Source organism: Mauremys mutica, chromosome 12, assembly GCF_020497125.1.
Source record: "Mauremys mutica isolate MM-2020 ecotype Southern chromosome 12, ASM2049712v1, whole genome shotgun sequence".
In the NCBI taxonomy this organism is placed as follows: Eukaryota; Metazoa; Chordata; order Testudines; family Geoemydidae; genus Mauremys; species Mauremys mutica.
Window position 1 is genome coordinate 67,004,684 of NC_059083.1, and position 27,970 is coordinate 67,032,653.

A 27,970-nucleotide genomic window follows, 5' to 3' on the forward strand; every position below is an offset into this window, starting at 1 on the left:
ATCTTGCAGTTATTCCTAGTATCAAGAGGCACTTTAGTATGGGATTGATATTATTCCTTATTACTATAATCTGTTCTCTCTTGTTGGACATTTCATTGGCCTCTTATGTATGCTAATTTTGTTGAGATTGAAATATATTTCCCTTCTTTCAGGAGGCTTTAAAGACAGTAATTAAATCTCCTTGCCTCTCTAACCTGGAGAGGCTACAGCTCTTACCTACATAGAGGAGATCAAAATGTAGCTCTGTCTCATGGATTTTGGTTTAAATTTAAAATAATCCTAAAAAGTCCAGAAAACTGGTAAAGGCCATTGTCTGGGAAGGTGAATTAAACAGTGCCTGGTAATAGATTCTCTCTTCTTTGGGGAGAAGTGGGTGCACTATGTATTTTTTTAAAACCTCAACATAGGAGAGTTAACTGCTAAGTACAATAGCTTTGGACAGTTAAAGATTTCAGTGTGACATATTGGTGTACAGACATGAAGTGGATTCAGGGGTTTGCACTTTTTTTCTGAATGATTATGCCTATCAGTCTTGAACATGTTAATTTGTGACCTTTCATTATCATTCAAAGGCTTCAAGGTGTGAGTGTTTGAGGTCTGGTTTAGAGTGCTCCCCAAAGTTAGTCTAGTGCTGGGTTTTAGGCACAGTGAATGACAAAACATGGGAGACAAAAGAGAGAGAGGGCACTCTAACATAATACAAAGGGGTCTGGGATGAATGGGTATCACACAGAACAGAAGGCCTGTGCTATCATCGAAACAGAAAGAGGCTGCATGCTATTTTATGGTGTTAAGTGAAGATATGAGTCTCTTAGCACAATCTTTTGCCCGCCTCCTCAAAAATCATGCAACAGAAGTCTGTTGAAGAAAGCAATGCATTTGTAATTCCAGTAGAAATTGGTAGGATCACACAACACTAATAAGTAGAGCCAAATGTAGATTGTATTGTCACTAGGCATGTTGAATCTTGTTTAAAATATATGAAAAATGAACAAGGTAGATCCACAATCTCTTTTTAAAAAAAAATAAAAAAATCCAAAATCCTCATTTTGGATTTATGGTTCTTAAGTGGAATGATTGCTTTTCAAATAAAATCTTTGGCCAGATTTTTTAAATTCGGTGCCTAAAGTTAACCTTTCAAATTCATTTGGAAGCTCCTAAAACAGGGCTCTTGGAATGTGTAAATATGGATTTAGGAATTTAACATTAAGCTCTCAGATTTCAAAATGTTAGCCATGTTCTATTTATATCACATTGCAATATGGAAAACACAGGAGTCCTGAAAGTAACAGAATTCAAAGGAGACCACTTAAATGAGTAGCTCCTTTCCTTTCCCTTTTATAGTCATATAGCTTCAGTGATGGTGTAAGACTATACAGGTAATATGCAGAAGTGCCTAAATTGTCCTATTGACTTTCCATTTGAAAATCTGCCCCAGTGACAGAATTGATGGGAACGTCAGGTACAAGATGGACTGCAATTTAATTTTGGTTAAAAACAGTATCTTACAAAAACCTGAGACCAATAGAAGTATAGTCATGAAATAGGGGTTTTTTTTGCTATAAGCTGTTTTTTAAATAATCTTCCCAGTATTTCTTCTAACTCAAACATTGCATTGCTAATAGGTGAGAACAAAAATGTTAATCTGACACATCAACTCTTTTTCGTTGTCTAAGCTAAGAGAGATGCAAAATGTAAACGACACATAATTGTTGTTGGGAGGAGAACATTAATTGCCATTTTAATAGTTTATGGTGTTAGTAACCAACTGTAGGCAAGGGTATCTAATTTTTAATACAGTGTTGAGTCTGACTGTTGCAAAGGTACCTCTAGCTGTGAGATTTCAAATTTCACTTTCTTTGAAAGTATTTGACTTGATTACCTAAAGCCTGATAACATTAAATCATGGATTTGAGATTAAAATTCTTCTCCACTCTCCTCCCAGTTCTTTTGAACGCCTACTTTTCTTACTATTAGTCAGTTTTGCAATGTAGAGGGACTAGAGATAGTCTCAAGACTTAGTCAGCAGACTGGATTCTTTATTCCAGCTCTGCCATTGACCACTTATGACTATGAGCAAGTCACTTGGGACATGTCTCCATGGAGTAGCCGTGAGCACTAGGGAGTTGTTTGAAACAGCACTACATAAAATCAGAGGGGTAGCCGTGTTAGTCTGGATCTGTAAAAGCAGCAAAGAATCCTGTGGCACCTTATAGACTAACAGACGTTTTGCAGCATGAGCTTTCGTGGGAGTTTTTGACTATTCAGCAATGAAGATTTTTAAATTGTTTCAGTGTCTGAGATTACGTGCAGAGGACAGAAAGGCAGGCTTGAAGGGAGCATGAAGAGGTAAAATATAAAAATCTGGTGTGAATGCGAGTCTGTGCCACCAGAGAAGAACCTTGCTACTGATATTACTCACAAAACCGATTTAGGAAAATACTTATTTGATTCCTAAATATGGTTAATAAGAAAGCTTAATGCACTTGTTCCAGTGGTGGGGCCAAAGGGTCTTCATCCATTACCATAGGCCCTAAATTCACTTCTGTTGTAAGAGGATAATTTTACTAAACTTAGTATTAATGCAGGCAATAATTTAAATCCAAGCAAACATTGGTCTGCAACATTTACTGCCACAAAATGTAAGCACAGGAAAGCCAAAAAGCTAGCTAGGATCAGGAATGAAAAAGATTAGTTTGTTAACACTGTCTATTCCCTAACAAGTTAGGAATGGTGGTAGGCTTCTAATTCAGGTTGCCTGGTTATGTAACTTAGAGAACAGCAATGCAACTTTCCACATTTGCATAAGAAGTTAGTGGTTATTTATTTTCTGCTAACCTTATATGTTGCTACAAGAGCCTTTTCTGGATTGCTGCCCTCTCTGGTGCTAAATCTGTGCACTTGCCAGTAATATTATTTTACACTGAAAGAGCTCCTATCTAAAGATCTTAAAGTGCTTAACACACATCAATGAATTAAGCCTCAACCCCTGTGTGAGGTAGAGGAGTGTCCACATTTCCACATAAGGACACTGAGGCATAAACCAAACGCAGTCCTACATGCTAGGAGAATGGACTAGGGGGGCATGATTTCTCAAGCACATTAACACACTGTGCATTAATACGACCATTCGGACCCTACTACTGCCCATTAAAAGTTCCTAGTGCACTTTTATGTAGTGTAAAAGCAGCAAAGAATCCTGTGGCACCTTATAGACTAACAGACGTTTTGCAGCATGAGCTTTCGTGGGAGCGTGCATCTTATCCGTGTCCTGGCTTATCCTCAACCCCTTCTTAAAATCATGTAGCAAAACTTGAATTGCCCTCCTTGCTGATTTAAATTGCACACTTACTGTCTTCACATTGAACGTAATTCTTTCTCTGTGTACATTATATTTAATTTGCCATCCTAAAGAGATGAAGCCATTGCTGACTGGCATCAGTGTCTGAAAGTTGCAGCAGCCATTTTCCTAGCAAAGTAATCACAAACATTTTGAACCCAGGCTAACTTTCATTTCAAGAGTTTCTCCCCCAATATGAACATAAGAGTGGCCCTACTGGGTCAGACCAAGGGTCCATCTAGCCCAGTATCCTGCCTTCTGACAGTGGCCAGCACCAGGTGCCCCAGAGGGAATGAACAGAACAGGTAATGATCAAGTGATCCATCCCCTGTTGCCCATTCCCAGCTTCTGGCAAACAGAGACTAGGGACACCATGCCTTCCCATCCTGGCTAATAGCCATTGATGGACCTATCTTCTATGAATTTATCTAGTTCTTTTTTGAGCCATGTTATGGTCTTGGCCTTCACAACATCCTCTGGCAAGGAGTTCCACAGGTTGACTGTGCATTGTGTGGAGAAATACTTCCTTTTATTTGTTTTAAACCTGCTGCCTATTAATTTCATTTGGTGACCCCTAGCTCTTGTGTTATGAGAAGTGGCAAACAACACGTCCTGATTTACTTTCTCTAGACCTGTCATGATTTTATAGACCTCAATCATATTTCCCCGTAGCTGTCTCTTTTCCAAGGTGAAAAGTCTGACTTATTAATCGCACCTCATACGGACGCTGTTTCATACTCTAATCATTTTTGTGCCCTTTTCTGAACCCTTTCCAATTCCAATATATCTTTTTTGAGATGGGGCGACCACATCTGCACACAGTATTCAAAGATTCAGAGTGGTAGCCATGTTAGTCTGTATCAGCAAAAAGGAGGAGGAGCACTTGTGGCACCTTAGACTAACAAATTTATTAACTAACAAACTTGTTATTTGTTATTTACTAACAAATTTGTTAGTCTCTAAGATGCTACAAGTATTCAAGATGTGGGGCTACCATGGATTTATATAGAGGCAACCTGGTATTTTCTGTCCTATTATCTATCCCTTTCTTAATTATTCCCAGCATTCTGTTCACTTTTTGGACTGCCGCTGCACATTGAGTGGATGTTTCAAAGAATTATCCACAATGACTCCGAGATCTTTCTTGAGTGGTAACAGCTAATTTAGATCCCATCATTTTATATGTATAGTTGGGATTATGCTTTCCAATGTGCATTACTTTGCATTTATCAGCATTGAATTTCATCTGCCATTTTGTTGCCCAGTCACCCAGTTTTGAGAGATCCTTTTGTATGCATTTAGGAAAGGTAATGAGCGAAAATGCATAAGTTTATTTAATGTTAATAAGTTCTTCATGATCCATTTAAAAAATACTTTCCCCTTCTCTTATCATCTTTCATCCCAGAATCTCAAAGCTCTTTTCACTGTCTGATCTTCACAAAGCCTGGTATTCCTGTTTTCTAGATGGGGAAAATGAGGCACAGTGGTTGAGTTCACGGGAGGTCAGATCTCCTGACATCCATTTCTGTGCTCTAATCACTAGACAGTGCCTACTCCACAGTAGTAAAAGAGGCATACAACTATCTTACTGCATCTACCTTCATGCCAAGGGAGATGGGTTAGTGCTGTTCTAGATTTTGTTTTTCCTCAAGTGACAAATACTATAGTGCTAGTTTGTTTTTCAATTATCACGCTCAGCATGGGTTATTGGCAGTGAAAAAAAATCCATTCCAATATTGCCTTGTAATAGCACTGGTACTGCATGTCCTTATTGTGTAGGTCGGGAGTATGCTGATCAAGTTGCTTTGGCAAAAATTTATGGGGATCCAGGACTGGAACGGCAGGGTCAAGGTACAGTGCCAGAACTGTGTTGGAAGTTTGTGTTCTGGTGCTACTGAAGCTAATGAGTTAGTACTGCAGTTTGCTCTAAGTTTTTTATTGTTGCTGTTCCATTCAGAACCACTGGAAACAGATTCTAACCAGCAAGCCTCTTCAGTGTTAATTCAGTGACTGATCAGTCTTGCTGATGTCAGATAACTTCTTGTTTTCTTTAGTTACCCCTGAAGTCTCATTGCAGATCGAACTCTGCTTCCATCCCACACAGTACTCCTGTCCTCTCCCACTATTTATTACTATAATTTCTTGACCTCAAATGCTGAGTCATGAATAGGAGGCAGGAAACCATTTTTTAAATAAATGAGTCTGATGTATTTGAAAACTTCTCTTTTTGTTTGGATTCTGTCCCTTAGTTATCTGTTTTGATTTAAACTTTTAAACTACCATGGTTCCGTATTTGCACTGTGAGGAATAAAAATTTCCTATTTAGTGAAGGTCTATGCTGTTGCTTCTCTTTATCCCTCTTGTAGTTGATATCAAACTTACCTTTTGAGACCCAAATACATAAGAATGGCCATACAGGTTCAGATTAATAGTCTATCCATCTAGCCCAGTATCCTGTTTTCTGACAGTGGCCAGTGCTAGATGCTTCAGAGGGAACAGAACAGGGCAACTTATCAAGTGATCTATCCCTGAAGGCTGGAATCTGTGCTGCTTACTGTAAATGAGTCAGTGGTAACGGTCTGGGCCTGTGAGGTTATGAGGTGCCATAGCTTCAGTAGGAATTAAGGCTGCAGAGTATGGACAAGCCCTTGTGAGCGCCATCCTAAATTCTGAGTAATGTGGCTAGTTGTAGAAAATGTACTTGCCATCCACTAGCAAGGGGCAACATGATGAGAAGGTGCCCAGCAATTATTTTAGGATAAACATGCAGCAACCCTCTTCCCCCCCCAGCCCCGTTCCTTCCAGCACTCTGTGCTTTGCAGTTTTTCTCTCCAGTCTAATTCATATCATGCAGTATGGGTTATTTAGGTGTTAATCGTAGCTGGAGAGTTGGTGTGTGATACATAACCATGACTGATGGATGAAAAATTAAGAGCCTGCGAAACCTTCCATCTTCAAAGGCAGCCGGCATGTTTTTCTGTTTAGAAATTCATAGATGTAGAGTATTTTAGCTTTTAACAGGTAAAGATGGATGGTTCTGGGTCACATAAGTATGATTTCTTGTCAGGCACCATGAATAAATGCTGATAGCTGTGCAGAATTGTAGTTTTGATGCGGTACGCAAATGTTATACCCCTAAACCATTATTACTGGTTTTTATTGAGCAGAGGAAGCTGTATCTAACCCTCTCTTGCTTCTGATATTTCAGTTGGTCTCTCTGGGGATTTTGTAGGAACCACCTGACATTCACAGCGGTTAGAGAAGAGGAGAAGGCTTACTGGAATTTTTGCAGTTCTGGGAAAAATTGATTCACTTTAGTGGATAACCTGTTCCAACCCTCTGAATATCTGTTACAAAGTTATTTGCACTTGACTTGATTGTCCATTTTGCTCTGCAGGTTGAGGACTTTGATTTGTTTGACTCTGGCTATATAGACAAAAGGTATGTCTACACTATGGAGACTATGGCTGTGTCAACGCTATGGCATAGCTATGTCCGCATAACTAGGCGGGCATAACTCCATTGTGTAGATGGAATTTTGCTGACAGAAGGATTTTTTCTGTGGTATAGGAATATCACATCCCCAAATGAAGTTAGCTATGTTGACAGACGCCCTCTTCAGTAGCTGCTGTGGTTAGGACTGTGTGGTCAGGGGTGTAGTTTTTTTGACTGATGTAGCTATGCTGATACAACTTTTCAGTGTAGACCAGGCCTCGGGGATCATCACAAGTATTTTATAATAAAAGTGAAACCTTGTGTAGCCTGCAATATCAAAACCACTTAAATAACAGCTAGCACTGTTCCATGAGGGGTTATTTTGAGACATTAAGGATAGAAAAATAATATAGTATGAAGTGCATGGAAGTGGTGGAATTATAGGCAAACCAAGAAATCCGTACATAATTATGCCAAACTGCATCCATTTTTATTTTTAATATTTATAAAATCTTTCATCAGGGAAATGCATTGAAATGTAGCATCTCTTTTCTAGTGTTGATTCTGCAGCAAATCAGCTGCATTAACCACGACATCAGTTAACTGAAAAATAATATCCATTTGTTAAGTTCCCATAACTACTAAAAATAAAAAAACTTCAACATTTGTTAAATGTCCGAGACAAGAGAATGAAAATCCAGTCCAGACGTTAAAGTACTTTCGTACATGAGTGAGGTTTTTGTTGCAACCCTCATAAGAAATCCTCCTTCATTTACATTATGCAAGTCAGAGAGCAGGCAGCCACAGACAAGCAGTTTAAAGCAGCTCTGAAAATTTAAATTTGTCATCTCTCCTGGAGAATTTGCATTGAGTTCAAACTGCAGAATTTTTCTGACAGATGCTTTTGAGGACAAGATTTCACTTGTTTTCCTCCCCTTCCACCACCTTTCCATATCCCTCCCTCAGATCCCCCTTCTCGTCAAAGAAAAGAGACATAATGTTAATGTTTGGTGTCTGTGTTGGCGCTAGGAGCAATGTTAATAACTGACATTTGCAAAGCTAAAAGCCTCATCCCACTTGACTGTTTAATTACTTGAGGGATTTCAAAGGCTCTGAAGGTTGACAACACCTTCCTTAAATGCTGGCTAGGAAGAACCTGCTTCATTGTTTCCACTCTGCCTGTTCCCTCCCCACCATGTGCTTCTTTTTTCTTAAAATGGAACATCATCATCTTAGAAAACAACTTTCTTCTCTGAAATCTTTGTACCTACTATTACACCGCACACTTACAGTTACTAGAACTGGAAGATGAGAGAGACTAGCTTTTTCAGTTTTGCTTTGTGCATTTGACAGAATTTGAATGTGTAATTCAGTTTTGCTGTTTCCCCAGTACGGTTTTTCTCCCATTTGTGGAGGTTTGTCTTTAACATAGTCATAAAGAGGGAAGAAAAACACTTTTAAAAATAGTATTATGTGATTCTGAAACCACAATAATTGTTAGGAGGCTCCTTTAAAAAAAAATTTTCAAGTTGACAGTTTAAATAGCAAATAAATGTAAATTTAAATAAATATATAAAAATCCTACTTGCCATTGCCTGGATGTTTGCTCATATTTATCAGGGACTTCATTCTTTGACAAGTCAAGATATTACAGCAGTTTAAAAGGGACTCTACCAACTTGACTTTTGTGAAATTGACTAACTCCAGAAAAAGTCATTTCCCCATATTTCATTCCCTTTAAATACTGTTGTCCTTTTACAATTCCATCTTTTTTGAGCTGTATAAGGGTTTTTCTTCTCTCCTGTTGCTGGTTATAACTAGGGCCCTACCAAATTCATGGTCCATTTTGGTCAATGTCACAGTCATAGGACTTTAAAATCGTAAATTTCATGATTTCAGATATTTAAATCAGAAATGTCAGTGTTGTAACTGTAGGGGTCCTGACCCAGGGTGGCAATACCACAACCCTCCTACAATAACCTTCCAGCCCTTCCCATGACCCTCTTTTGGGTTAGGACCCCAAGTTTGAGGAACGCTGGTCCCCCCCCCCCCCCGTGAAATCTGTATAGTGTAAAAGTACAAAAAAGACCAGATTTCAGTCCGTGATGCATTTTTCATGGCCGTGAATTTGGTGGGACCTTAGTTATAATGGTATTTTCAGAAAGAGAGAAGCTGACTATTTAGGGGATTCAGCGAAATTGGCTATAAAGGAAGTACTGTCAAATGCACCAAATAAACTGAAAAAATAAAGTTTTCAGCTATAGTGTTCTTGGAGGTTACGGATAACTATAGTAGGTACAGGTTTCAGAGGGATAGCCGTTAGTCTGTATCAGCAAAAACAACGAGGAGTCCTTGTGGCACCTTAGAGACCAAGAAATTTATTTGGGCATAAGCTTTCATGGGCTGTAACCCACTTCATCAGATGCACGGAGTGAAAAATACAGTAGGCAGGTATAAATATACAGCACATGAAAAGATGGGAGTTGCCTTACCAAGTGAGGGGTCCAGAGCTAACGAGGCCAATTCAGTCAGGGTGGATGTGCCCCATTCCCAACAGTTGACAAGAAGGGGTGAATATCAACAGAGGGAAAATTACTTTTTTGTAGTGATCCAGCCACTCCCAGTCTTTATTCAGGCCTAATTTGATGGTGTCCTGTTTGCAAATTAATTCCAGTTCTTCAGTTTCTAGTTGAAGTCTGTTTTTGAAGTTTTTTTGTTGAAGAATGGCCACTTTTAAGTCTGTTATTGAGTGTTCAGTGAGATTGAAGTACTCTTCTACTGGTTTTTGAATGTTACAATTCTTTGTCTGATTTGTGTCCATTTATTCTTTTGTGTAGAGACTGTCCGGTTTGGCCCATGTACATAGCAGAGGGGCATTGCTGGCACATGATGGCATATACAACATTTTCAGAAAAATGTGATTTCTTCTCCACCCCCCACTCTGTTTGGCAGGTTTCTCTTGAAAAGGATTAAGGCATTTAAACCATAAATGGTTTATAAACTGTACATACAAGGATCACTGCAGCTACCTCATGGGTAAAGCATGTTAGTTGTTTAACAGCAATACTCCAACAATTCAGGGAAAGAAGTGACAAATAATACCTGATTTAACATGAAACTGTGAAGGGGGATTTCTACTATGCTACATGTAATTACCCTGGCCAGAAAGTAGGGTACCAGCTGGAATTTAAGAACTGAGTGAAAATTTGTTCAAGTACAGCAGTGCTGACATTTTCACACGGTGACTCTGAAAGTCCCTGTGACAGCCATGAGGCACAACCAGGATGTGACTGTGCCACTTCCGTATTGTAGTACAGGAATCTAACGTCCTTGGTGTGTCTGTAGTTACCTTCATTCCTGAACTGGTTTCTGGGTTTGCTTTCTCCATCTTAGCTTGTTTTGGATCTTCCTTCAGAACCTAGCTGTGGATTGAAACAAATAGGCCATAAAGCTATAATAATAACACAGTTATGGTGTGTTGCCTATGTCTGTACAGCCATAAAAGCTGCACTGAGCCTTGTCTCCAGACTGCAGAGTTACGGGCTCATTGCTTTAAGACATTGCTCAAGCTCCACAGAGAATCTGACAAAGTGAAACCCTCATTGAAAGTTTAACCACTGGATGAAAATCTTCTCTATAAAAATACTGGAATAGACACCTCTATAACTCTTACAAATCCATTTTGGACACTGACAAACCAATTCGTGGTGGGGAAGAACGTAGAGATTTGGCTTTTGTTATGTGCGGTTCAGCTCCTCTAAAGGAGATATGCCGGGTAAGCACTGAATTCAATATTTTTTCCCCTTTCACAGGATAGCCATTCTTACAAATAGGAAGGTTAAAAGCACAAGGCCAAGAAGGTCAGATTTTAAAAATCTGTTAAAACTACAGATTTTTTCCAAAGAAATCATCCATTTTATGTCTAATTTGTTTTCACTGTGGGGACACATAGGTAAGTGTACGTACATACTATATTAACTTTAAATATGTTAAGAACATTCATATGTTCAGCATTATTGGCATCCTCTAGCGAAAGAAGTAATAACTTGTTGGAATGGGGACATTTATTGGCTAGTAAGCCACTTGAGGCAGCGACCTCATCTCCTTCTGTCTTATACAAGGCCAGGCATTGGCATTTAATAACAAATGAATAATTAGAAATGAAATCAAATCCTGCTTTGGCCTCTGTATACCTTTCTTTATAGGACCTGCAGACTTTTATGAGGTTTTTGCCCTTTGTGTCTTGTTTCCGGCACTTGTGTACCCCAGATTAATTATGTGTAGGTGTATTGGGGGACAGATATAAACACAAAGCTGGAAAGCTCATTTGTCTTGTGTATTTTTTAGCATTTGGCCAAGACTTTCAAAATTAGGTGCCTAAGGTTAGGCTCCTAAACAAGTGGCCCAGTTTTTAAAGGTTTTGAGCAGCCACCCACCTTTTGGGATCACACGGAGCTGCTGGGTGCTGAGCCCTTTTGAAAATTGTGCCATTTATTTAGAGTCTTAAATATGGATTTAGTCTCTGTTTTTGGCCTCCAGTTCTAAAAATCATGGCCTTTGTTTTCTTTGTCACAGTTGTGGGTACCGCGGCCCAGTATGAAACGACCAAACGCAATATGAAGGCAACCAGGGGTATGAAGATCAGGAACTGTGGGAAAGCTGGGGAGGGGAAGGGAATAATCAGTATCACACTAACCCTTCTGTTAAGTGTGTGAGCTTTTTCCCCCCAGTAATAAATTTTAAACAGAAAACTCTCTTCAGTTTGCATTTGCGATGCTATCATTTCACAGCCTCCGTTCATGTCTCTTTTCTGAGATGAACAAAAACCAAATGGCTCTGGCATTGCTCCATTAAGCAGCAGATATTTTATAGCATAAAAATTGCACCACTTGCAGTTCCTCATTCAGCACACATCAAACACTGCTTAGGTGATAAGTTCTTATCGCTTCTTGTGATGTTGATGCTCCTTTTATGAAGGATGGGGCTCTGACTGGTAAGGATGCTAGATAGGGAGAAGCAAAGACCAGGAGGGAAGAGGGCTAATTAATTGCCAGGTAAAAAAGAAGGCCTCAACTCTGTTCTTTGGATTGAAGCAGGGGATTTTCTACTGGCTTAGTTGATCATTTTTATTCAAAATAACTGGGCAGTATTTCCATCGCATTCAGTGGAAGATGAAGTTCCTATTTAGAGTAAAATACGTTAGTGCTAGAGTGGCTGGAATTAGTTCCATCATGACTTTTTTTTCAACCTACTTTTCAAAAGACACTATTATAATCCTCTTTCATTCTCAAGAAAATTATATGTACGAATCATTTTTGTTTTAAGAAATGGTGTTCTGTTTCTCTGCTGATAATGATACTTAGCGCTTACTTAGCACTTTTAATCTTCAAAGCATTTTCCAAACACTAATATCGCAGGACCTCTGTGGCCATTTCTCCATTTGGGAAACTTGGCAAAAATTTCCCAGTATTGCTCACACTACTTCTGTCAGGTGGTATTAGCGATATCAGGAGCCCTAATGAAGTTGGGCTGCTGTTGTGCTAAGTACTTTGTTCATTAGACCTGCTCTAATTAGGTTAGACAGCATGGTAATAAAAACACCTCTAAAGCTGCACCTGAACTGTATTAATTTTAGGAAACTTTTTGAAAATCCTCAGTGCAGAAACAACCAGAGACTTCTGTTCTGGACATATTATCCCTCCTCCATGACTTTCATGGCACGTCAGATCACATGCTGTATAGGTGCAGCATGTTGCCACTATACAATCACAGTCTACATTCAGGTTTTAGGGGTTATCCCTACTGATTCTGGAGTTCAGGTCACTTTTGCAAAGGTCTGTTCGTTTGCTGTGATTAACTTTTTAAGACTAGCAAGTAAACTCACATGGTGATTTGGTAATGGGAAAAATGCTAAAGAATAAGCAAGGATACTTTTGTGTGGTCTAGAAAACTTTTGACAATTTTGGAAGGCTGTCTCAAACATTTTGTATTAGAAATGTATTCAGTAATGTGTAATAGGCCGTTAACTTCTGAAAGGATGTTTAATACTTTCAAGGTGTTTTATAGAATCCAAGAGGTATTAAGAATCTATCTTAGTCACTAGTTAAATTAACTGATTGTAGAGCTTAGCCCTGAGTGAAAGTGTGGCGAAGCACAATTATAACTAACATACCTACGATGAGTTCTCTGACCAGAATGGACGCTGTTATTTTTCTTCATCATACTAAGGTCCACAGATCTGTTACGATGGGATCTTCAGCTTGCTTGCCATGTGAGGGCAGAATCAAACCGGTCAGTCATGGGCAGCAGGGGAATGCCTCACCCTCTTGATGTCCTTGTCTCCTCCTTCCCTCTCTGCCCCCAGCATCAGGCAGCTCAGCCAGCGCTTTACTAAAGGAAAGGTCAACATGTTATTTTAAATATCCAACTTAACATTTTGCCTCATCATTTATCTGTCTAATTTCCAGCAGTGACCCAGACTGCATTTGCCTTTTAGGGAGATTGTCCTCTCATCTGTGCTTCCCCTTCTGTTTTTGAAGTTGGGAGCTTTCTCTGAGATCCAGTATTGTACTCAGGACAGAGTAGTCATGTCTCCTGTACTGAGGTCAGCCATGTAGCCATCATCTATACATTCACCAAATTTGAAATTTGGGTCATCCAGTATTTAGCCAGTGCCATTTTTGTTGGAAGTCTTCTCCACATCCTAATGCCCAGGGGAAGATGGAGGATGTATATTGTATGTAAACATTCCCAAATACAGTATATAAGGAACGATTCTGCTTCCCACCCTGAAGTCGCACTGCTGTGAAAATCCTGTTGTAACAGATCTGTGGACCTTAGCATGAATTACAGTGGGAAAAGAGGTGTGCTTATCAGAAAATGTCCTTACTTTGAGTAACAATGTCCACAGATGCAGCCCACCCCGGAGACAAATGGATCATCCAGAATAAAGAGGGAAATTGACATCCAAAGATTTGGGTTTGGTTTGTTGGGGGGATTTGTAATAAAAGAAATCATTATGCTTTTTTTCTCCAATGTATATTTAACACAAATTCTGTAGTTAGGGAAAGTAGATCTGAATGGTCCTGGCTGTGGAAATTATCTCAACTTGGAGAAACTCCAGAGGAAAGGGCATTCCCCTGCTGCCTGTGGCTCACAGGTCTGATTCTGGCCCTGAGCTGCAAGCTGGCTGAAGTACCCATTGTAATGAATCTGTGGCCCTTTATTGCTCAAAGAGGGGAAATTTTCAGGTAAGCTGAGATGAAATTTTCCTATTCCGAACCATAGTTTGTACCCTGGTTTGGTGAGCATTCTACAAGGGGGCGGGGAGAATCCTTGTCCATACTGCTCAGAGAAACTCTTAGAACTCTACTTGACTAACATTCAAGTCCAACATTTGAGAATACCTAAAAAAGCAATCTACTCTCTCTCATACAATAACCACTTAGTGTTGGGAAGGTGTGAGGAGCTGCAGATTAGTTGGAATATTGATAGAGGATTGTAGTAGGTGAAGTGGGAATTCTGAGAAAATAATAGTTGTTGGCATATGTGCTCTTCATTTGTCTGCTCATCTTTGGGTACGATGAGCGCAGAGGGTGTGTGTCTGTGTGACTCCTCTTCCCTATCTTCTAGTTGTTTCCTAGTTCTGGTGTAATTAAAAAGGAGAGGGGGAAAAAAGGTGATGAAAGAAGGGGAGGTAGCCATTAAGGATTACCCAAATGCAAGGGTTACTGGTGAGGTACCATACAGCATCGGAATGGGAGAGAATAATCAAACCCAATGCACAAATATTGACCCCATACCTTAAACATCTGCGTCCTAAACCACCTTCTTAATACATCTGTTTAATTAAGATACCAAACTAATCTGCTAATCCTAGCTAAAAGATAGATGTTTAATGTCTCTCTGCATATCCACCAAAGCTGTGAACCTGTTGCCATCTATCCTCGTTTCCATGAAAGCTACATAGATTTTTTTCTGTAGTGGCTTATTGTATTGGTCGTACAGTTTTACAATAACCACCTATTCGCCCAGAACATCTACTGGCGCATGTTGCTGAATTAGTTTATCACCTGCTCTTTGGTCTTCCAAACTAGAAAGTTCCTCTGTTTAGTTTTATGTGGGGTTAGAAATTTGTCCTGGATCAGCACAAGATGTCCTTTAGTTCACAAAGTAAATCCGCCCTGTAATGGCTATCGTGGTAAAGTGTTAAGCACTGGATAGGTTATTCTGCTGTAACAAAATGATGAAAAGGGCTGCATTTTATTTTTTTATTTTATTTTTGCTTGTGAATAATGGGTTGTCTTAATGCCTGATTCTCTGCTGCCTTCCACCTTGTATAAACATGAATACCAGTGGAAAATGGGTGTAAAATGCTACAGTGGATATAAATGAATGGAGAATTCTGATTTGATAGCATTTCACATCCTCTCTGCACTTGTAAGGCCAAGTAGAATTGGTCTCTTAAAGTATAAAGCTCAAATCATTGAGATAGTTGATGCCACAGGGACTTGTGTAGCCTTCCATTTCCTGCACTTCTTTTCCTTTTGTCTAAGAACAAGTTGTTTCCAGTTCAGTATTCAACACCACTTCTGTCAGGGTAATATATCTTTATCATCAAGAGGGATTGATTCGATGATCTAATAGATTTTGTGTGACTGTGCTCCTAAATGGAGGACTCTAATAACTAATATGGAATAAATAACAGGAACATGCTACTGCTTCAGAAACTCTGATCCTTGTTTGTATATCTAAAGCTCCTTAATTAGATGAGAAAAGAAAAAAAATGCAAAAAGTGTGAGAGAAACAGTCTGTAATAAATTTTTCAGCATTGATGTTTTAAGGTTTGGGAAAAGTTCTGGCCTTTCCTTAATCAAGCTGTGGCTGTGTATTCCATTTTCCATGGCATAAGTTAAAGCCAAAGAATCAGCCCTATATATTAGTCTCAATTCTCAATTTACTGGCTTTCTTTCACAATAGTTAAAGAAATTTTTCACAGTTGAATTATATCTTACATTAGCATAGTGAACGTGGCATTAGTTCAATGTCCTGTTAATTTAGCATATTCTGTTATTTAATTGGCGTGCCTATGGAAAAAACGCAATGTACATTTAGACTTAATTTAATCTCTTCTACTGTGATGCTTTGGCTTCTCCTTTGTTTTTGCCCCAGCTGCTTTCTCTTCAGATTATTGCAGTCTTTGTGATTAAGGCATGCATGACCATGAAAGCAAGGCGTTTTTACAGAGAAAATACTCTTTATCTTTGAACTCAATAGCGGGCTTATTCAGTGCAAAGCAGCTGGAATAAGACTGGACTTTTTGTCAGTGTTCACATCCTGGGAGAGACTGTCAGGAGTTGCCGATACAGTCAGAAAGGTTGTGATAGCCCTGCCTGCCTAAATCTGGAAAGTATCTGACATCTTTAGCAACAGCCAACGTGGTATATGCCACAGATCACTCACTCCGTCTAGAGGAGTACGATTGGTGTATGTGGCTCATCACTGAAGCCTGGTCTACACTAGGCGTTTAAATCGGTTTTAGGAGCGTAAAACCGATTTAACGCCACAACCGTCCACACTAGGAGGCACCTTATATCGATTTTAATGGCTCTTTAAACTGGTTTCTGTACTCCTCCCTAACGAGAGGAGTAACGCTGGTATTGGTATTACCATATCGGATTAGGGTTAGTGTGGCCGCTGATCGATGGTATTGGCCTCCGGGCGGTATCCCACAGTGCACCAGTGACCGCTCTGGACAGCATTCTGAACTCGGATGCACTGGCCAGGTAGACAGGAAAAGCCCCGCGAAGTTTTGAAATTCATTTCCTGCTTCCCCAGCATGGAGATCTCATCAGCACAGGTGACCACGCACAGCTCATCAGCACAGTTAACAATGCAGTCTCCTGAGAATCGTAAAAGAGCCCCAGCATGGACTGCACGGGAGTGCGCGAGGTGTTTAAAACATTCACGATTGCGGTATTGAGCTGAGCAGGGTCCATGCTTGCTGTGCTATGGCGTCTGCACAGTTCACCAAGCAAAAAAGGCGCGAAACGGTTGTCTGCTGCTCAGGGAGGGAGGGGTGAGGCTGTACCCAGAACCACCCGTGACAATGATTTTTGCCCCATCAGGCACTGGGATCTCAACCCGGAAATGCCAAGGGGCGGGGGAGGCTGCGGGAACTATGGGATAGCTACGGGATAGCTACCCACAGTGCAACGCTCCAGAAATCGACGCTAGCCTCGGACCATGGATGCACACCACCGATTTAATGTGTTTAGTGTGGCCGCGCGCACTCGATTTTATAAAATCTGTTTTACAAAACCGGTTTATGCAAATTCGGAATAGTCCCGTAGTGTAGACGTACCCTTAGAGAGAGATGCAATCAGCATAAATTTTGACTTTTTTACCTTTTGTTTGCCTTGATCTCCTCTTAATCTGTCATTGATGGGTAGTGCTGATCGCTACCTGCTGGCAGGACAACTGCAGTGAGAAACTCTTAGGGCTTGGCTACACTGGAAACTCCAAAGCGCTGCCGCGGGAGCGCTTTGAAGTGCGAGTGTGGTCGTGGTGCCAGCGGCAGGTACTCCACCTTCCCGAGGGGATTAGCTTACAGCGCTGGGGCACTGTTTGCACTGGCGCTTTGCAGCGCTGTAACTTGCTGCGCTCAGGGGTGTTTTTTCACACCCCTGAGCGAGAAAGTTGCAGCGCTGTAAAGCGCCAGTGTAGCCAAGGCCTCAGTGAAAGTACTGAATGGGCTGGCCGCTAAAGGTGGTGATTACATGGCTGACTCCTTTTTCCTGCTGCCATCCCAAGAAAATCCACTGAAAACTATCACTATTTTACTTTTTGAGTGGTGTACGTTTCCAGCTAAGTGTGGAGACTTGAGAGCTCTCAAACATGAGTCTCCACAATTGATCAGGGCATTTTGTAATAACATTAAGCAGATATTTGTGCAGCCTCACTTCTGTGCACTGCAGATCAATCTCTCCTCTATGCCAAAAGCAATGTGTTGGCTTAATGGATTTATGTAACAGCCACAGGAATGAAAGGTCCCAAGACCTCTGTAAGACATTCTGTTTGTGCTGGAGGTTTTCTATGAGCTTTGTGGGAGAGCTGCATTTATAGGATTCTGTCCATTGATGCCAAGAACATTCCCTGAAAGGTTGGAATTGATCGGATCCAGTGTTCCAAAGTTACCACGTTGCATCCAAATGGACAAATGCCATCAAGGTGAACATAGGGCTTTGGGTCACTTGGCCATTGAGGAGGCAGTGGTGTGTGCAATCGGGCAATTCAATGAACAAATGTCCTTTTGGTTATTTTTCCTAATATATTTCCAGTCGTCTGGTTGAACTCTGCTTTGAAGCGTAGTAGAATTCAGGTAAACTTTGTTGTTCTGGGACAAGGTAAAGGTGGAGAATTTTTCATGTGTTTCCCTGTTGGGGCAGATGCTGTTCTGGGCAAGCTTCCCACACATGCTGCTGTATCTCTCACTCATCCCTCACTCTCAGCACTGCTTCTGTTCCCATCATGGGCCTCTCTGGAGAAGAGACTGCCTGTCATGTTAAGCTGTGCAGTGGTTTTGCAATATGAACAAATGTCTGCTAGGGACTAGGGTGAAACAGTTACATGTATTTTCATTTATGACCTAAAAGCCATGATTTAAACTCTGGCCTTTAGAGGCGAAACATTAGTACATTAACCCATCTTGGCATCAATACATTTTAACAAGGGTGTGTGTCTGTGTGGGGAGGTGAAGGACACACCACGGAAACATCAGTTGTGTGTAAACAGCATACAGAGTGTTTGAGAAGCTATAATGTGGCAGAAGCTGACCATCTATATCTTTTGTCAGATCAAGGTGTTTCCTTGCTTTGCATCATAGGTCTTTCAAACGATGCACCTATTTATCAGTCTTCCTTTATAGATTCTGTTTTGAAACGTAAATATTTTCTTCATGCATTTAAAGCCCTGCGCAGATACAAAATGTGTATCTGTATCCGATCTGTGATCCGGAAACATGGTGTGTGGATATCTGCGGATGTAAAGTGGATATCTGCAGATTTGTAGAACTCTACATGCAGTTGAAGCATCTGTGTTCCTTTCCCAAAAAATGCTTTTGTGCATCGCACTGATGGATATGGATTGATTTCCTCTAATAGAATGACATATTCTCAGGGAAAGCTAAACTCCAATTCCACTACTTTGTGGTAAGTTCTAGGTTTTTTGTGAATCATGAAAGTGTTCTCTTTGCGTGCTCAGAGTGTCAGTAATATTTGATGGTGTGCTTTTCAATTCAGTATTATTTTCCATAATTATTCATCATTTCATAATTGCTCTCTGAAAATGGGTGCCAGGGTTTTTTGTTTTTTTCCCTACCAAAATATTTTTTCCTCCATCATGTGTGCGCACTGGTTCATTGTGGGGCGTGGGCTACAGATGTTCAATTTCCCTTTTTTTTTTTTTTTTCTCCCAGAATGAGACTTGTAATTTGCATTGGTTCATTCTACACTTCAGGTGTTGGACTTTGCAAAAATATCCATGTGGTCAGTGTGTGTGGTGGAAGAGGAGGGGGACTGAGTGTTTCTTTTTTTGTTTGTTTGTTTTTTGTTGCTATAGCTTTCTGAAATTACTAAAATACTTCAAGACAGAAGAGAAGGTGCTATCATTTACAACAATAAACAATATTAGAGGGGAAAATAATGGCTTCAAATTGATAATGTCACATTTAAAGTTGCCTCATCAAAAGCTTCATCTGCTTAAAGTAACGTAGTTGTTGTGTTTTTTAAGATACAGGTTTCAGCTTTAAGCAAAATGTTGGTTTTGATTTTCAGGGTATTGCTATTCAAACATACTGTGCTAGCCTCGGTACTGTGGATGCACTCCGCCGAATTCACGCGTTTTAGTGGGGACACACAACACCGAATGTATAAAATCACTTCCAAAAATTCAAATAGAATAATTTCGAATTAGTTTCGTACTGTAGATGTACCCTTAGATATATTTTGTGTCTCAGGGAGCTAGAAGAGAACTTCACTGCGTGGAGCATCTTTCTTCGATTGCAGTGATGGCAGGTGGTCTTATTAAACAGGCTGATAAGATACTAGCAAAGTCTCCAATGGGCTAAGCTAATTCATTTATGAAAATGTTGTCCTAGTTGTGACTTGTCAAGAAAGCTTACCACTGACCTCTGTGTATGTAGTGACCATATAATTTAAATATGATTCTGGAACATTGCTATGGCAGACGATTTAACTTTGTGATTCAAGCACTGACGGACGATCGTATTCTGCATGGCCAGTGTTTCTTTTTATGTGTAGCTGAATCATAACGGGAGTGCAGCTATTTCTGTTAATAACAAGTTATCTGTAGAAATTAACTCTGAACTGAAACTACCTCTAGGAGGAATTACAAACTTACTGTCAAAACAAACATTTTTTTGGATGGAGCTCCTACAAAGAATAAGAGTAGATTTGGAGGCCGCTTATTTTCACAGCGGCAAAGAAATTCAACGCTTCTTGAAAGGCAGCTCAGCCAGACAGCTTGCTCTGTGGTAGGTAGAGAGTACAGCTCTTCCCTTAGAAATCTGTAAGACAGCGACTCCACGTTCAGTTCCTAGTTTTGCTAACTGGCATTCAAACATCAGTTGATGCAGTGCTTTGAAGAGGGGTGTTAAAGGTGGCTGAGAGGTGCTACTGGTAATCTTCCCTAACCTTTCCAAGGTCCCAAGTTATGACGGTGTAGGTCATAAATCAAACAGAGAAGGAGAAATTTTCCTTACCATGTCAATTTAAACTTGCCCCCAAATGTATATATTTTTAAAAGCTTGTTTTACAGCCTTATGGCCAATACAATATTACAATGGATTAAAAAACATTTTTTTTAACATTCCGCTGTAGGTGATTGGAAACCAAATGTTGCAAGGTTGAGAGCCTGAAAGTGAAACTAACTTTGCATTTCAGTGGGACTATGCTGAAGGAAATTCAAAATGTAACCCAGCATAAATAGCAACTGGTAAATTTGGCTTAAAAAACTTACACCTCTCTTGCTTTAAGATGGTGGTGTCTTGTAAATGCGTTAGATCACACTGTGGTTAAGTTGACAGTGTCCCTTGAATATGTTCCACACCAATTCAAGCTTCATTCCACAAAGTCTTCTCTAAAAAGTTAGACTGAAGTTTAATTATAAAGTTTAATTATTTTCCATGTTCTGCTGCTTTGAACTTTAATCTAAAAGCTCTGAGGTGGTTAACACTTTATGTACACAGGTTGATGCCTATTTAAGATCCACATGTACTGTCTCCTCCTGTTAGTTTGAGATCTTCCATATTGATCCAAAGACAAAGTGAAAAAGTAAGGAAAATTTCCCGTTTTTAGTGGGAAATAAGGGAAATGGCCATTTTCCTCATTCATATCTTGTCCAAGCTGATGGTGCTTAGCACTCAGTGTCTGACCAGAAATGAATTGTTCCTAGCAGACAGATATCCATCACAAAGCCACCACCACCACAGCTGGCATTAATTAATATCTTGGTTGCAGTCCCAGTAAGGAGCCAAAGGATTTACTTGGTAATGTGTCCCACACCACTGAATGGTAGTTATACCCGAGCTGGAACTTCAGGTAGCTTACATGAGGAAAAGCATACCCTCTGCTCCTCCTAGGTGAGACAATTTAAGAATTGCTTAGCCTATCTTTCAGTTAAAACCTGAGTAAACTACCTATCCAATTCTGAGTTCTTCAAGGAGACCCCCAGCAAAACCAGGGGAGACTTGATTTGATTGTTGTACCTTAGAACTATCTCACTGTAAGAGACTTTATATCATAAAAAAACAAGGGGATACATACCCTAAATTAATAGATAATTAAGAGATTAAAGGAAATCATTTTTCAAGATGACTTACAAAGTGGAAGAAATGGATCTGTCTTTACTACCAACGTTAAAGCGCTGCCACGGCTGCGTAGTCGCGGCACAAGCACTGGGGGAGAGCTCTCCAAGCACTGTTTTAAAAAAAAAAACAAAAAAAACCCACCCACTCCCATGAGGGGAGCTGCTACCAGTGCTGGGAGAGCCGCTACCAGCGCTGGTGCACTGTCTACACTGCCACTTTACAGCGCTGAAACTTGCAGCGCTTGGGTTTGTTTTTTCACACTCTGTAAAGTGTCAGTGTAGACAAGGCCTTAGTAACCCCTTGTCAGGGCCGCCCAGAGGATTCCGGGGGCCTGGGGTCTTCGGCGGCGGGGGGCCCTTCCGTTCCGGGACCCGCCGCCGAAGTGCCCCGAAGACCCGCGGCGGGGGCCCCCCCGCCGCCGAATTACCGCTGAAGCGGGACCGGCCGCTGAAGTGCAGCCCGATCTTCGGCGGTAATTCGGCGGGGGGGGGGGGAGGGTCCCTGCCGCGGGTCTTCGGGGCACTTCGGCAGCGGGTCCCGGAACGGAAGGGGCCCCCCGCCGCCGAAGACCGGGCTGCGCTTCGGCGGCGGGTCACGCTTCCCCCCCGCCCCGGCCCCAGCCTCTTACCCCCGGCTCCCTCCTCACCCGGAGTCTCAGCGCCTCGCCGGAACAGCCGCAGCGTGTGGCCGGCGGGGCCTGAGCTCCGTCCCGCTCAAGCCGCGTGGTGAGGGGGCGGGGCTGGGAGCTCCGGGCCGAGTGGAGGCAGCTGAGCTCAGCCTGGAGCTCCCAGCCCCGCCCCCTCACCAAGCGGCTCTGAGCAGGGCGGGGCTCAGGGGCTCCGCCGGAGACTCGGCGCTTGATGCGCTGAGGCTCCAGGAGAGGGGCGGAGGCGGGAGCCTCCGCTGTTCTCTTGGGGGCCCCTGGGGAGCCCGGGGCCCGGGGCAAATTGCCCCCTTTGCCCCCCCCTCTGGGCGGCCCTGCCCCTTGTTCTCATTCTGGGCCAACATAAAAAGGAGAGGCAGATCACTTTTTTACTATACCCTTGCTAATCTCATATCTGTTAAATCTCCCCAAACACACTCATTTCTATACAACATAATCTTAGGTTTCAGAGTAGCAGCTGTGTTAGTCTATATCCGTAAAAAGAACAGGAGTACTTGTGGCACCTTAAAGACTAACAAATTTATTTTAGCATGAGCTTTCGTGAGCTACAGCTCACTTTTGCAGGCTCATTGTGTGCATGTCCTATTCCCTATTATCATCTGTTCTCTGTGCATCTCCTGGTTTTACCTGCTTAGTTTACTGACACAAACAAGGGCTATTTTTAATGCTGTCAGTGCTGTTGAGTCCAAGCTGTGGCAGAGCTGTTATGCATCACGCATCAACAAAACTGCTAACAAGATTCTGACACATCTAAAATCTTTATTGCTTGTGGGGGTGCGTCAGGCAGAAAAATGGTTTATTGTACCTTGTAGAACTGGCTGTGTGTAGGTCTCATTTTTTGAGAGAGAGATTTTTGTAAATGCTATAAACTTGATACGAGATTGTAGCAATATGTTGGGCAACCTGTATACCTTGATCACTAGACCTAACAGATTGAAGGGTGAAATTTCTTAACTGCATCATCTGTATCTCGTCAGCTTGTTAGTGCCACATTGAAGCACTTGGGAATGAACCATTGTCCCTGCAGGTTAGCGCATCATGGCAAGGTTGTTTCTCAGGGGATCGTGCAGGTGGAAGGATGCTGGGTTAGGTCTCTGGATTAGATCCTTGATTGGGCCCAGAGACATTTTAGACCCTGAGAGTAGTTTGATGCCATTTCTTTCTAGCTTGCGTCTGCTCTGCCTCCCTTTATGCTGACTCCTATTGTGATGGAGGATTTGTGAGGTGGAAGGCATCTAGAGGGGGCGGTCAGGTGTGGAGGTTACCAGCAGGGAAACCCAAACTAGCCTTCTGTCCCAGTAGCCATCAACTCCTCATCTCTGTTGTTAGTGCCCCTATTTACACCTTAGTAACTTTTTGTGGGGGAGCTGCTAATATATATACCCCTCCCCTCAGTGTCTGTGATGACTATTTCCTCTCTGGATGTAGAAATGATCATTAACATTGTGGCAACCCTCACTCTTAATTTCTAGCAGTCCCTTCACATTGCAGTTCTATTGTCCTCTGTATTTGCAACCTCCCCTTCCTGCTGCCACCCCCCACCAGTTTTGGTGTCGTCCTCCGATTTAAACCTGGTTGAATTTACACCCCCAAAAAAGTCAAGAAGCAGCCAGAGGGTGCAAAGAGGTACTTGGCAGTTTTGTGTTTAGTTGATCAAAACAGCCTCAGCAGGTACCAGGAGAGTTTGGGAGTAGGCTACCGCTCCCCTAGAGACTTCTTTGAAGACTTGCCAGCTGCTTAAACACTGTGACCTGGAAGCGCTTTAAGTAGCGTATTGTGTTGCTAAACATCATTGCTCATCTTGGAACCTTCCGGACAAGTCCGAGGACTGATTAAATCAGTGCTGCAGATGAGCGATCTTGGGAGCCAGGTACGTAGTCCTAGGGAAGTTCATAAAATAAAGGAGTTTTGAATAGATTTCAGTGTGATCACAGTCCAAAGTGTGGTGGCCTTTCACTTTGTTAATCCCTGGCGAGAGCCTCCTTGCAAGGGAGAGACTGCTTTATACATGTTAGTTAATACATCTCAGACATACACAGTGAAGGCCGATCAGCTACATCAGGCCTTCAGTCTTGGCTACAACAAGCCAAAAATGGCACATGTGGTTCTTTTCAAGACTGTGAGGTTAGTGTACTAAAAAATGGTTCCCCTCATTTGCTGGCATCCCTGCACGTGTATTCCTAGCTTGTAGGTCTGATGGCAGGACTCAGAAGGAAAGCAGTGAGGTGTGAAGCACCATTAAGTACCTTGCAGGATAAGCCTGATGTAGCATGTATGGCTGGCTTTGTAACCTAGGCGCATTGCTCATGGCTAATGAGAAACGAATATGCGCTGATTAATAAAGTAGAAACAAAGCTGGTGTCGTGAGGGGGAGGGGAATGGCTCTCTGTGTCCTAAGAATGAATCCATGATGCCCATAGCAGTATAATCTATAACGAGTGAGATCTTTTCTGATAAGAGACATAAAAAAAATGTCTGGCAGGACGACTGCAATCCGTGTCAGCAGTGAGCCTAAGACTGATAGTTATATTATGCAGGTATTCTCAGTCAAGAACTTTTCAATACAGGAATTGCATCAGGAGACTTTTGCCTGTAGTGTGTAGTGGGAGAACAAAGAGCATGTGAAAGCACATCACTTTATATTCGTAGTAAAAAAGGCATTCTTGGTCATTACCTTTTGTGTATTGACAGGTTTCAGAGTAGCAGCCGTGTTAGTCTGTATCCGCAAAAAAAACAGGAGTACTTGTGGCACCTTAAAGACTAACAAATTTATTTTAGCATGAGCTTTCGTGAGCTAAAGCTCACTTCTTCGGATGCATAGAATGGAACACACAGACAGGAGATATTTATACATACAGAGAACATGAAAAGGTGGAAGTATGCATACCAACAGGCAGAGTCTAATCAATTGAGATGAGCTATCGTTAGCAGGAGGAAAAAAATGGGAATGGTTGGGTCATTACACCAATTGAATCTATTTCCCTATGTTAAGTTCTCCTCACACCTTCTATGGGCCATCTTAATTATCACTTCAAAAAGTTTTTTTTCCTCCTGCTAACGATAGCTCATCTCAATTGATTAGACTCTGCCTGTTGGTATGCATACTTCCACCTTTTCATGTTCTCTGTATGTATAAATATCTCCTGTCTGTGTGTTCCATTCTATGCATCCGAAGAAGTGAGCTTTAGCTCACGAAAGCTCATGCTAAAATAAATTTGTTAGTCTTTAAGGTGCCACAAGTACTCCTGTTTCTTTTGTGTATGTATGCTGTTGCGTACTTGTAAATCCTCAGTGCTGAGTTTCACGTGCAATGTAATTATTTCTTCTTCTATCAGACTAGTGAGTATCTCAAAGTGCTGTACAAATTAAACCTCTCCTCAACGCACATGAGATAATAAAGTATTATTTACATTTTTTTTAATGATGAGGAATCTGAGGTATGGGGATTGCCATGTGCAGTGTCTTCCAGGGAAGTCCATGGTAGAGAGCGGGAATAGGTAACTCGGTAGGTAACATCCTTGCCCGGTCAGTACTGAACCAATGCTCCCGATAGTGGTACCATGGACAAAGAGCCCTTAGAGGCGCACACTTTCAGACGAGACCAACAAAAGCCTTGACCTCCACAATGTTAAGGGGGTTAGTCTGTGTGTCCTGGTCAAATTCCACTTAGGCCATTACTTTCTGCCATCTTCTGTTCCTCCTGCTGTTTCAGATGGATATGGCACTGTGTTCATCATGTCCTGTCTTGTCCTGTTGTTTAACAATGCACAACACCACCGCACAGCTCCCACATTCCACCCCCGTGAGGGCTGCATGTCAGTGGCTGTGGAATTGGTTCCTTTGCATATGTTATTAGTAAAGCATTCTGGGATCTTTCTGGATGAAAGGGGGCATATAAATGCAGCATGATGTTGATTGGGCTGGCTTGGCCTGCTTAGTTGTCGTACTATATGATACCCAGGCCATATTTCAGAGCTTGAGAAAGCAGACATGCACACTGGTAGAGTTAGTGGTGAAAATGTATTTCATATATACCTTAATAATGAGGGATGCATTCAGGAGTGACACCCCATAAAACACAGCTTGAGAATGATTAACCAACATAGACCTTTCTAGAACACAGCTCAAGATTTATACTGATGTACCTAACTCTTCCTGCACTTTTTTTTTAAACTGATGCAACAGAGTTTATGCTGTGTGGCCCTTCAAATGACCTTGAAACACATTATCCAATAATATTACTGCTTTTCCTCATATGTTGTGACATCAGCAACCCTGTCAACCTCTCTGATATTAGATGGATGCTCATCACTGGAGCATTCAGATGCTGCCTTTAAACTACCCCTCATTCAATCCCACCTCATTGCACTATGAGCAGAAGGTCCAGGAAGGAGGTAGCAGAGCACTTCAACTGTTGGGTAGAGAGGACTTCCTTCATCTTCTCTTGTAAGGTTAATATTTATAGTGTTAGGGTATCAGAGGGGTAGCCGTGTTAGTCTGGTTCTGTAGAAGCAGCAAAGAATCCTGTGGCACCTTATAGACTAACAGACGTTTTGCAGCATGAGCTTTCGTGGGTGAATGCTCATGCTGCAAAACGTCTGTTAGTCTATAAGGTGCCACAGGATTCTTTGCTGCTTCTAGTGTTAGGGTAGACTCACAAAAATTGTTTGTTATGGCTCAGGTGCTTCAACTGTGTTGTGATGGTCTGAAATCCTTTACGTGGCACCTGTATAACACATAATAAAGAAACTGGGCTTAAAGTACTCTCTCTCTTACTCTGTGCATGCATAGTAGCATATCTTCACAAAATAAGGGACTTTAGAAAATAAATATCCAGTGATTTATCTGTTCCAGGTAATATGGGACTTCCTCATCAAGGATAACTGACTCTCAGCTTAGGAAGGTGAAATGCATTTTGCAGAACATGGTTATTGATTAGTTGTTCTCTAGGCTGCTTTTATTCTTCATAGTGTGGATGCAAAGACATCCAGATACATAAAGCATGTAGTTGGATGCATGCCACTATAGGGGCATGGGATCAGGTGGCTTTGTAACTGATTAGTTGCATCATTTGTCTTTAGAAGCAGCTTTTTCTGGTTAAAATATTCCTGGTCCCATGAGGGTGTAGCACAGTTGTAATGCAAGACTGAGTATTGCAGCAGTACTTGGAATCAAGTACACTTCTGTTCTGAAAAGGGACTGTGTAAAAATGGCCCCTTTTTACTGAATAGATCTGCTTCCTATGTGTAATTGGTGTCAGAGTTGCCGACTTCACTGACAAACAAGCTTTGGCTGCTTTTTACTCGTATTGCCTGCAGTGTGCACTTCTAAGGCATCGGCAACAGAATTGCTTACTAAGTTCCATGCAGCGTTGTCGTAGCTATGTTGGTCCCAGGATATTAAGAGTGACCAGCTGGGTGAGGTAATACTGTCTGTCCAAGTTGGTCCAGTAAAAGATATTACCTCAGCCACCTTGTCTGTCTTACTAAGTTCCAATCAGTTACACCTGTGCAAATCTATGAAGGAAATGGTATTGCATAAAAAGGAAAGAGCCCAGCTTGACTCAGATCTCAGGTTGCATTTACAGGACTGGCAGTTAGAAAAAAAAAATTGCAAGCTGAGCACATTTGATAGGGAACAATTG

At 41.5% G+C, this 27,970-nt stretch overlaps 1 protein-coding gene across 5 annotated transcripts in view; it reads left to right on the forward strand.

Annotated features, from left to right (window-relative positions):
- The window catches only part of UBE2O (ubiquitin conjugating enzyme E2 O), a 78,806-nt gene that overhangs the window by 759 nt on the left and 50,077 nt on the right, over positions 1–27,970 (forward strand). The window contains exon 1 of one of the 5 annotated variants that reach the window (XM_044983732.1): positions 24,161–24,196. The exons of 1 other annotated variant lie outside the window; for it this stretch is intronic. In XM_044983732.1, the coding sequence (XP_044839667.1) occupies positions 24,176–24,196 (21 nt within the window). In that variant the 5' untranslated portion in view covers positions 24,161–24,175. Of the gene's footprint in view, positions 1–24,160; positions 24,197–26,632; positions 26,778–27,970 lie in introns of those variants that run through there. 3 more of the 5 variants (XM_044983733.1, XM_044983731.1, XM_044983735.1) reach the window with 3 other exon arrangements.